General features: G+C 41.9%; 1 protein-coding gene across 1 annotated transcript in view; it reads left to right on the top strand.

Moving 5' to 3' along the window:
* The window catches only part of LOC132249506 (transient receptor potential cation channel subfamily M member 3-like), a 28274-nt gene extending 16488 nt beyond the window's left edge, over positions 1 to 11786 (top strand). The window contains exons 4-8 of the mRNA XM_059724788.1: positions 1372 to 1401; positions 4795 to 5084; positions 5888 to 6116; positions 10378 to 10545; positions 11512 to 11786. Of these exons, the coding sequence (XP_059580771.1) occupies positions 1372 to 1401; positions 4795 to 5084; positions 5888 to 6116; positions 10378 to 10545; positions 11512 to 11769 (975 nt within the window). The 3' untranslated portion in view covers positions 11770 to 11786. The remainder of the gene's footprint in view (positions 1 to 1371; positions 1402 to 4794; positions 5085 to 5887; positions 6117 to 10377; positions 10546 to 11511) is intronic.
* The last annotated feature ends 236 nt before the right edge of the window (positions 11787 to 12022 follow it).

Below are 12022 nucleotides of genomic sequence, written 5' to 3'. Positions count from 1 at the left end.
ACCTCTATCCTGGCTGGGGTGTCCTGACCAAATCCCAGTGACCCCCATGCTGCTGAGCGTATCAAGTGTGTCTCTCTCCACTGTCTGCCTACAGCTGCCTGCCAGGTGAGAGGGCAGAGAGGGGAGGCATGTGCCTGACAGCTAGTCAGGGATGGTACAGCCATTCATCAGCATTTAGCTGCCATGGGCAATGTCTGACATGCTGGGAGGCACGAGCACCCCAACCACAGAGCAAACACGAGTTCCGTTCGCTCACAGCCCAATTGACGCAGCTTAGAGAAACCTGCGTAGATTAGATCAGTTCTACCTCAGGCTTGTTGACTGTCTGTACTTAGCCTAAATTCTCTTTCTGTGTGCTCATCATCTTGGGACTGCATAAAGAAATTATAGCAACAATAAAATATAACTATACCTTGGCTTCAGTGGGCTTGAAACTTCTCTTATTGTTGAGACAATAGGTATGGGACAGTGACACACTTTTGTACGCTTTGAAGCCTAGGCCTTTACTGCATTACACAGGGTTGGATCTGGAGTCATTTTACTGTCTTCATAAAACAAACAGCTGCTTATTCTTGTTCCAAAAGAAATTGCTTCAGATTCATAGATGTGTAACTTAGAACAGATCTTGATCCTTTGTTACTTGTATTTATTTCTCTTAGCTTACTCTCTAGCTGTCACACTCATTTCATGTCTGGGTTCATATCCACATATGTCCAGGTGATACACATGAATATGACTTCAGCAGTCTTAGATGTTTGCCATACCATACACCAACTTCTGTGAAATGTTTACATCAAAAGAGAAACTGGAGAACTGTTGGGTTTGTTGGCTGGTTTTGCCAGTTCCACCCTGGACAAGACATTTCTGTTATTCTGGGCTTTTTTCTAGCAGTTCTTTTCTCTGCAGAGAAATGGTCCCTTCCCTTAACCACTCAATGGAAAAGCTACATACACTGAGGCCTTGTAAACCTTGAGCCAGATTGATAGGCCCTTTGTATCACCACAGCAATTCAAAGGAGCCATAAAGCTGCAGAAAATCCCTGAGACACTGCATTGCATCCTCTGACATGGGGCTGTGCTAGGGATAAGAGTATAGACTGAATGCTAATATACTCCAGCAATCCTCAACAGGTTTGATTGCCCCTTAACAGACTATCCCTGAAACTATTCCTAAAACATCCCTAAGATTATTCTAGTTTATGCCAAGTGATAAAGTTATGCCATATTGAAGAGAAAGGTAGGGGGTGGTGTTTGGCAGAAAGTACATTAAGACTATGTATTTTTGTTTATAATATTCTAGGCTTTTTCATTAGACCTTTTCCTTGCCTATGAGCAGCGTATATAAGCTATTTCTTAACTTTTTTTTGTACAGCCAAAGGCCCTGAAACTGCTTGGAATGGAGGTAGGTGACTTGTAACAAATATTTAGGTTAATTTCTCACCAAACAGATTATCATCATTTACTGTAGTTGAGTTTCATTTTGGCAACCATACTAGTAAATGAGAAATCAGCTCTGAATGAGAAATAAGTCACAGATAATAGTAATTTTCATCAAGATACATTGCTTATATAAATGCAAACAGAAAATCCATTTCTCAATATGCTTGATCAACAATACTGAGCAATAAGGACAGAGGATAGCCTTCTGTCACCTGATCTTTCTGATGAAAAGCACACATATGCATTTAAACAGTTCAGTGACTTGAAACCAATATCCCAGGCCAGTAACCATAAAAACTGAAAGACTTTCTGGGAAGTGAAGCAAGTAATGCAGAATTCTTTATGCACATAAAATTTATGTTGACCTTTGTCTTAGGGTCTTGCCACTCCCTTCCTCTTAGTATGAACAGTCAGGGGTGACTTCAAATTTTGGGGGATGTAGGAGTGTGAAGAATGCTAGTTTGTCACTCCAGCAGCTAGATATTCCAGGATCCCTGACCCATTACCTGCCATTGCACCCAAAAGCAGGAGATAGCCACATGAGTCGAATGCTTCTGTTAAACTGGGGCCAAATTCTTATGTTCTTGTTCCTCGTGAATAGTGTCCTACTCCATAGATCACTTTGTTTACTTCCCCTGGACCACCTAAGTATGAGGCTATTCACTGTGAGCAAGGGTATCCACGTCTGGCTCAGAAGCACCAGGACTGGCCTTAGCAATTGAATTGTTAAATTTCAGAGTGAACACCCTTAGTTAGCTGCATATGTGCAGTTCGCCCTTCTCTCAGCAGTTGTTGCAAGCTGTTTGCCAACTGCATCATCTCACATTTTTCTCCCACATTCAAGAATTTCTTCAGTATGCTAAAAGATGAAGATTTTGGCTGCCTATAGACATGCTCCGATGCATTCTAATTAGAATGTGTCAGAGCAGACTCGATTAATCACTCTAACATCTAATCTAATCTAATTAACATCATTGCAGCATTATGTGCATTAAGTCCTGTCCCCCCCCCCAACCACCCCTCTCCCCAGCATTTCAAAATGGCCATGGGGGCACTTTAACTAAAGCTTATCGACTGAGCTTTAGTTAAAGCATCTTGCCGCCATTTTTAAACATGCAGAAGCTTAATGCATGAGATGCTGCAGCATTTCAAGTAGAGGGGCTCTCTGGGAACTCCTCTAATTAAAGCACCCAATGCCCTACCCACCACCTCTGAGCACATGTATAAGCAGTCTTTAATTCTGGAGCATAATTCAATGCGCCAGAGCAAAATCAGCATGTGGCAGAATTTGTGGCTGCCTAATCATAGAATACCTGGGCCACTGAATGTATTTAAAAATATAATTTTTAAATAATACAAATATATTAAATAATATAAAAATAATATAATAGAAAAAATATGAAAATATTTTGGTAGTTAGGGTGGGATTTCAAAAGTATCAACCCAACCATACTCTCATTGTCAATAATGGGAACAGTTAGAACAACATAGGGGCCTTTTTAAAATCCCAGCCATAATATTTCTATTAGAGGTAAACTATATTGCTTTATATTGTTTATAATTGTTGCTTTTATAACAATGTTTTAATTATATTTAATTAAAAAAATATTAGAATAAAATAGTAAAAATATCTTGACAGGGAAATGCAAGATGAGGAGAAGAAATGGTAGAAACTAGTATAATTCCTTATCAGGGTTTTATCTAGTCTCCAATAATCCAACACCCTTCAGGCTCTGTGGTGCTTCACCTGGCTTTTTAGGGAGCTCTGTACCATAGAGCTTCACTTTGCTGCTCAAAAATGGAGCAGAATTCAGGTTAAACAATCTTGGAACAGAAGGGGAAAAAAGAGGACAAGACAAGCAATAGGTCAAAAAATGGAACAGAAAGAATAAGCAGGATGGGCACTCAGGAAGAGCAAGAAGAACAGCAACGTAGCATTAGAAACAGACAAAAGGAACACAGTGGTGCATGAGAGGAAAAAACAGGGAGAATGTGCATGAACCAGTAAGTTATACCACCAGTAGGATCAGAAGGGGAAACACAAAGAATGAGACAGAAGCGGGAAGGGACAAGCCGATAATAGTTATCTTTGAATGGAACATCCTTCAAATCCTCCTAGGATTTTTTCTGTAAGGGGAAAGAGGTGATGTCACAAAGTGCCCTCCCAGGGGGCGCTTGCTCAGGACTGCTGTAACCTTGTCTAGTGTATGAGTACCCCTTGACTCCAGCCCAGGCTTGGCTTATAGAGCAAGGGGAGAGCCCATGCTCCTTCCTCACTCTGGCACTCCAGCCTTTCAGTCCCTTACCGTCCCTGGTTCTCCATGGCCCAGACTCAAGAAGTGAGCATCCAGTTTCACTCCTGACAGGGATTTCACCTTCTCTTGGAACAATCAAGTGCAATCCACAGTTCCAAACCGCACAGCAGACAGTCTCTTAAAGGCATTTACTGGGGCAAAGGCCAGCCAACCAGAGGCTCTCTGTCCCCTCCAAAGGGGTTAAGCAATCCCTCCATCCCCAGCCCAGCCCGCACAAGCAGGAGAACTCCCAAAGATACTCAGCTGTTCCCTTTTCTAGTCTCTTCAGGTCCACAAAACTTCTCCCTAGACTCTTCTGATCATAAGCTGCCAAACTGATGTTTTCCATCTGCCTCTTCCATTGTCATGGTTATCTCCCCTGGACACCTTCTGGGTGCTGGGTAATACATCCATTCAAGACTGTGTTGATGCTAAAGGTTCATCTCCTCTCATCCTGCACATAGCCAGCCTTGGGTCTTAATTTTCCATTCTTTGTGTACATGCTAAAGAAGTAAATTGAGTCACACAATATTATAACGTGAATACAGTTAACACAGCACTATCACAATAACACCTTTAGTCCATCACAGATGAGTGCCTCTGCCCGAGTTAGATTGTTGTTAAAAATCAGAGGTAAATGGGCAAACAAGAAATTAAAGATAAGGGTGGTTTTCCCAAGACTGATTTGGAATCTTGTGATTGTGCTCTGCACTGCCCCAAAAAAGGGTGAAGTTGGCTTTTATTTCCTTTCAGCAAGGCCTTGGAGAGCTGAACCATAATTTAACATGAAGCACATTTATGCTGGTTATTATTTTTCCAAGATTGTGATGTTAATTTTGTAAGTTTGCGTAGGGAAGAGGAGTGGGAGGCAGCAAAAATTCTCATAGAAAATCACAACCTGGTGAATAATTAGAATCAGCCTAATTAACAGAGAAAAGAAAGTAAGTTGCACAAATGTGCCTAGGGGTGAAGGAATTAGCTTTCTCATGTGTTTCCTCCTATATACAGTATAAACAGATTTAGTCCACTTTTTGGAACAATCTTTTCCACTTGTTTGACAGGATGATGTCCCTTTGCGAAGAGGAAGGAAGACAACTAAGAAACGAGAGGAAGAAGTGGATATTGATTTGGATGATCCTGAAATTAACCATTTTCCTTTCCCCTTCCATGAGTTGATGGTGTGGGCTGTCCTGATGAAGCGTCAAAAGATGGCCCTCTTCTTCTGGCAGCATGGGGAGGAGGCTATGGCTAAAGCTTTGGTGGCCTGTAAACTCTGCAAAGCCATGGCCCACGAAGCATCAGAAAATGACATGGTGGATGACATATCTCAGGAGCTGAACCACAATTCCAGGTTGACTTCTTTTCAAGAACGCTTTCTGGGAAGTCAGAGGTTGCTTGTGCTGCCAAAAATTAGCTTAAAGTTGTGGGGGAAATACAATCTATTCAAAGCAAAGTGTGAATGGCTTGCAGGGAGCATCTACATTATAAAACATGTATGAAATCTGAGTGCATGACAACTGTACTGCTAATAACTTAGCTTCTAAAATGGGCAGGTATCAGAGAAGTACACATACTATCTATGGACCTGGACCTCTATACTTTCCTAGCGGTCTTTCAAATCAGATTGTGATTACTTTGAGTCACTCTGCTCATCTTACCTAATGATAGTTGTTCAGAACTACAAAAAGCCATTTCCAAGCACACAATATAATTAATCAGGGGATCAAAATAGAGGAGCAGAGGGTTGGAGTAGATTATTATAATAATCCTTCTGGCCTAAAAAATCAATGAATCAGGGAGCAGCTGGAATTTAATGAGTGATTAGACAGGGGTTGATAATGGCTCCCATTCCCAGGGGGCCTGACCAACTGAGCAAGCACTGGGGAGCTGGTTTGCTCCCCCAGTGGGTTTCAAGGAGAAAATGGTGAGAAAGGGAGCAGGATGGTGGGAGCAGGCACCTGAGAGCTGAGGGTGTTCAGCAAAATCTAAATCAGGCAACTTATTTGGATGCCAAACTGGAGCCATGGTGAGCCTCAGCGTGCAGTCAGCATCATGACAGTGGGAGCATGGGGCAGCCCTTGCTAAATCTGTCATGAACAGTATACTTTCCATGCAAGAAGGTTTTCAGGTTAATGAGAGCACCCTCTGTTTCAGGGATTTTGGCCAGTTGGCGGTAGAGCTGTTGGACCAATCATACAAGCAGGATGAACAACTGGCAATGAAACTGCTGACCTATGAGCTGAAGAACTGGAGCAATGCCACCTGCCTGCAGCTTGCTGTGGCAGCCAAGCACCGAGATTTCATTGCTCACACTTGCAGCCAAATGCTGCTCACTGACATGTGGATGGGCCGACTTCGGATGCGCAAAAATTCAGGTCTAAAGGTCAGTGCTGCTTTAAAATTAGTTAATAACAAGAGGTCTAGCGGATCATAAAGGGTCCCCACCAAATTTGTAACAGCTTGATGTGCTAATGCATGGATGATGTACCATAATTTATTTATAAGAACATCACACTGTGCTCATCTTTTCCCTGTGAAGCTTTAGAATAGGAGAATACCATCACTAACCTGAAATCTAGTAACTTACTCAGCTTTTACTCAGTCCTTTCTCCAGACTCTCTCCAAACTTTCCCATGGGAAAGTTACTGCTAAAAGGATTGAGCAAAGACATGAGTATGTCATCCTCTTGGAATGCTTCAAGATTTGGCCATAGTTTTAAAAATCAATCAATACATAAAAAAGGGTGTGTGAGTGAATATATTGCTGTAGTGAAAGGTGCTGTATTGGCAGCCCCAGAGGAGTGATCCCCAGAACAAGTAAATGCAGCAGCTGCACAAATTACCCTACAGTCCCCTGCCAATCTACCTGATGCGTCACCAGGAGGGAGTACCCTTTGGGGATCCAGAAGATAATTCACTCTCCAATACTGTATCATGTGTAATTTCTCTGTAAAACTGACAACCCAGCAGAGTGAACTTGGGGAGTGAATTGCTGTCCAAGAAGAACTGGTCTGTGCTTCATTCACCTTCATCAAAATGCTCACTAGTCAGACCAAGAATTAGTATTGCCCCCTTAACTACCAGATATGGTAACATTCCCTAAGACAGGCAGTCCCTCATTTGTATTGGGTTTTTGTGTAAAAATCAGCACTTGCTCCAGCAGTTATACTATGCAAAAGAGTGTTAAAGCTACTCATACCGTTGAAAATAATAACGAACAACGCATACATCAATGCATCATTACACTGCTGAAGCTAATTCAGCATCGGTGTTAAATGTGTCAGGGACTGATGATAAGATTCTTACCTCACTCATGTAGGAGTTCTATTTAAATGCCTTTCTACTTAAAAATAGAAAGTGCTCATCCATTTAGGAATATCTTCCCCCTCCTAGCCATTTGTTTTTTAATCATCTGTGCTCTGAGCCCTTTGGCCCCCCTGAGTGGCTAGAACATCTTCCAACCTGCCTTTTGAGATGCCATGCTCATGGATCAGTAGCTCTTACTTACTATAATGGGTCTACCCATTTTCTATTACACACTTCCTTCCTTACAGTATCTACCTCTTCTGCCACAGAGAAGACCCCTTGCACTCTACTTTTTGCGATGAGTAAATTCCATTTTCCCTTTTTGTTGCTCTAACAACAGATTCTTGCACCTGTCCTGCTCAGTTTATTCATATTCAGTTTATATAAAGTATTATTTATACTTTATATTGTACCTTAGCCCATAACTCTCTATCCTTCTGTTCTCCTTCCCTTGAAGTGATTCTCTTCAGGCAGGAAAAGAGTGCAGTAAAAGTTGTCTCATGCACGTGTGTTCAAGGCATCTTAGTGCATTACTTGACTAAAACTGAGTATGAGATTTTACTGCGGAAGCTGAAGCAGAGCTTCAGTCCAGTGACCTAGACTGACTTCAGCAACACATGTGTCCAGCACATGAAGTGGTCCCCTTCATGGGAGGGAAATGGACTGAGCATACATGCCAACAGCTGACAAATTAGTTTCACTGGTGCTTATGAAAGGGATGTAAAATGGGATTTTTCTATGACATTCTGACTGAAGTCTAGCCTTGGTGATTGTGGATATCTGTGAGTTATAGCTAGTTATGTGATTACAAACTGAGTACTAAACCACTACTGACTTGATCCTGCATAACTTTGATGTATGGTGTTGCAAGTGTAAGCACAAGGTAAAACTGATGAGAAACACAAAATAGTGAATACAGGACCCCATACACCTGCCTTATGAGAGCAGTACCACATGACTGCCAAGTTATAGGAGTGAAATCTAAGAGAAAATGCATCAGTAAATACATCAGTTGAATGTTATAGAGAATTTCCAAGGGCAAAATTCTATGTAGCTGCTACAGCATCTCTGACTTAGTCTGTTGTTTCCAAGCTAATGTGACCCAGCAGAAGGGGACAGGGAGACTTTCTGCTCTGCAAAATCGCACGGCCATCCCATTCATTTTAATGGGCAGCATTAGATGCCTCCAGAGAATGCTCATGGCTCTCCATTCATTTCAGTCTGGAGTTTCCCACTCCTCCACCTCCAGCCACCTAATGCAGAGCTGTCCAACTGGCGGCCTGTGGGCCTCACCCAGCCTATGAAAGATTAATGTGTATCCCAGGGGCCCTGCCTGTTTGCCACTTCCACCTTTGCTGCCGCAGCAATCAGGGTTTCTGGGGCAGAGCAGCATGGCAGGATGGCACCAGTGCAGCACATGGCCCTGAGGCCACTCAGAAATTGGACAGCCCTGGCCTAGATTTTAGAAAACTTGTCTGGGATATGAGAGACTTGGGTTCTGTCCAGCAGAGTGCCTAACCACTGAGATGTGCAGCCAGCAGGGCCAAGAGCTTGCTCTGCCCCTCTCCTGTTGAATCCTGGCCCATGGTGCAGCTAGGACAGGGACAGAAGGAGAGAAAGCAAGAGGGAGCGTCCTGAGATCCTGGGTTCTGATCTCTGCTATTTTGGTCTCCGGCTATTTATTCATTTTATTTAATGTCTGTTTAATGCCAAACACTTTTCTTACCCTGATGTAAATCTCAAATAATGCCATGGTACTAATGGTGTTAATTTGGTTTAAGCTTTTGCAACATGGGGCAGGATCTGCCTCAGCAGAGTTGCATCTTTGCATGGAAGAGGGGACTCTGTTCTGCTGTTCACAGTGTGATACAGAAACAAATTTGTAACATGCCCACTCCAAAATTATTTGTCAACCAGATAGGTTGTGAGATGAGTAACAGGAAAGATGAGATTTCAGGACAGAAAGTGCAGGTATTCCATAAGTGGGGGAGGGCTAGTGACAGAGAGCTGGCAAATGCTGACTTTCTACATGTGGGCTTTATTCTTTTGAAAGTAAGGTCAGAGACTTTACACATGCTATAACAACCTGCCAGGTTTTCTTTTCCTCTCTCCAAACACTAGCACACACACCTTCCTATTAATGATCCTTGATCATGTTTCCAATAGACACTTTTTATGTGAAAAAGTACTGTAATGAGGATTCCTACTAGAAGACTTTCAAACAAGTACGGCGTAGGCATATACTGCATATATGCAGTTTTTCCAGCATGTGTAGCCAGGTAGCTTGTATGTGTTATAGGAAATCAGGAATGAAATTCCCTCTGGGATAGGAAAGCCTAGGACCTGGATCTCTCACATCCTGTGCAAGTGCCTTAACCACTAGGCTGCTGGGTAGAAAGGTGAACACCACTGTCACCATAAAAACCACCCTTCTGTGAAAAGTAGTCACTAGTACCAAGTTTTGGAGCCATATAAGATGTTTCTATGTCTTCACAGCAACAGAGTGTCATGGAGCTGGTTGCCTTCATTGTCATACTGACTCTGACAGGGCCTTGCCATGTGCACTCCTGCTATAGCCTCAAACTTGCAACCTCAAGGCTATCAACTGTGCACCTTATTGCCCACACCAACCCAGCCCCGTACTTATGCACAGTAGGACAAATTTAATCATATAGGGCAAAAATACAGCTGTCTAAGCAACTTAGTTGTCTTAGTGCCATTCAGGCCAGTAGGTGGGTGAAGTAAAACATCATTTCACGATTTATACACTTAAAAATCTGCATAAGAGGCACTTACACTTCTTAGCAGTGAAGCAGAATTTTTTCCTAAACCTCTGTCTCCTCAGATGCACTTAAGCCTGTGCCCTTTTCCATTTTGTACTCTGAACTGGCAAGTCAGGGAGCACAGGCGGCTAGAGTCTTATGAATAATAACTGCAAAAGAATAATCTCATGACTTTTATATTGGAACTATCTGCCATGCAATTTGAGAGGATTTACAGAATCAAGATGTAAAGGCTTCATGGTTTCACCAGCATTATATTGTAGAAAATATTTTGCAAAGTTTCTCAGCTTGCAATAATAAACATCTGGCGAACAATTTAGGAACAAATAAATTATTCAGCCCCAGTAGTTATCCATAAGAGAGCTGGCCTTTGTTTCCCCACAGTTTTTTTCAAATCATAATCCCAAATGACAGATGTCCCAGTGCCATTGGATCTCTGGGACATCCATTGGGAATATATGCTTCCCAAAGGAATTGTTCCATTTAATATTAAGAAACCACCATGCTCATAACCTGTTTACTGTGATGATTATTATTATCATTATTATTGCTTTAGGTAATTCTAGGAATTCTACTTCCTCCTTCAATTCTCAGCTTGGAGTTCAAGAACAAAGATGACATGCCTTACATGACTCAAGCCAATGAGATCCATCTACAAGAGAAGGAGCCAGAAGAACCAGAGAAACCAGTGAAAGAAAAGGAAGAGGAGGACATGGAACTCACCGTAAGAACAAACAACATAAAAGTTATCCTGGGGGATGACAATCTGCTATTCACACCTCCATGAAAATTGTAGACTAGAACATCCACATTTAGTGTCACTTCCCACAGTCTTCTTTTCCCTCAGAAATTCAAATGTGTGTATGTTAGCACATTCGAATTTTACTGTCCTGACATTACATCAGTGCATGATCATGCTGCTTGTGGTGCAACATCTTCAAGTATTGATTCAAAACAATGTAGCATCATTTAACATAAATTCAATAGAGACAAGATTCAAAATAGAAATAAGAATATCAGGATTTATGACCACCCCTGTTGGAAAAGACTGAGTGCTAATCTTTCATGTGATCAAGGGGAGAGGGAGTGAAAGTTCTCACATTTTTGATGCGGTTGGGGATTCTTTTTTGTAACTGATTTCATTAAGCAGAAATTGCAGTCAGCTGGTAAAATGTGGTTCTAAATTTTTCATGATTTAGCCATCAGTCTCATATACACAGTTCTTTTTATCTTTTATTGCTTTCTGCTGTTTTCTAATTAATTTTGTATTTGTTATTTAATGAAACCATTGTGATGCACAGTTATATTGTGCAGCCCTTACTAAGTACTTCCACAGGTGAGTAATCCCAATGATGCCAATAGAGCTGGGTGAGCTCTAATTACTGAGTAAGGGCGACACAGTGTAGTCATGCAGTAATTTAAACCATACACGGGATCAGAAAACTTAAATTCTGAAAATCAGACAAATCCCCAAAGTCTCCAGTATGGAAGAACAATGTTTCATGACTGTTCTTTCTTTGGCCAGTGTAATAAAAACTACTGATCCTATCTTCCTTTTTTACTTTAATGGATGGTTAGCTGTGGAAGGCTTAAAACCCAAACCTACTCCCCAAGGCCAAGGCACAGCAGTAAAGAAAAAATTGTTCTTTCTAGTTAATTTTTTTTTTAAAAAACAGACTATTTCCCACAGGCAAACAACATGCGCTGCCCCCAGGATCCCGTCTGCAGGCAGGCAGAAGGACCTGCCTACAGGACCCAATATGCAGGCAAGCGGAAGGACCAGTCCTCACGAGCTGCCTACAGGACCCATTTGCAGGCAAGAACCTGGCTGTTAGAAAAGATGAGATGCCAGCATAGTGCAGATGGGCTGCTTCCAGCTCACCAGCACTTAGTTGCAGTTTATTATTGCCAGCCTCGGGCACATTGTAAAGTGGCTATACAAATCTAATAAACACTTCACAAAGTGCCTTCTTCATGGCATTGGGTAAAAAGATGGGGATGAGGCAAATACCATCTCTGTGCAATCATCCCAGCTCCTGGTTTCTTTTCTACAATACTACTCTTCCCTTTAGCAACCCTCTAACTCCCTCTACAAAAGCACTATATTCTGAACTGAATATCCTTTTTACCAATCAGAATTTAGATTTTCTTCTCCTCTCGCCTTTCCTCTGATGATCCTATGGTTTTCTCCTGACAGTGAT

Source organism: Alligator mississippiensis, chromosome 3, assembly GCF_030867095.1.
Source record: "Alligator mississippiensis isolate rAllMis1 chromosome 3, rAllMis1, whole genome shotgun sequence".
Classification (NCBI taxonomy): Eukaryota; Metazoa; Chordata; order Crocodylia; family Alligatoridae; genus Alligator; species Alligator mississippiensis.
Note: the sequence above shows the minus strand (reverse complement) of the source record. Positions and strands in the feature narration are given on the sequence as shown.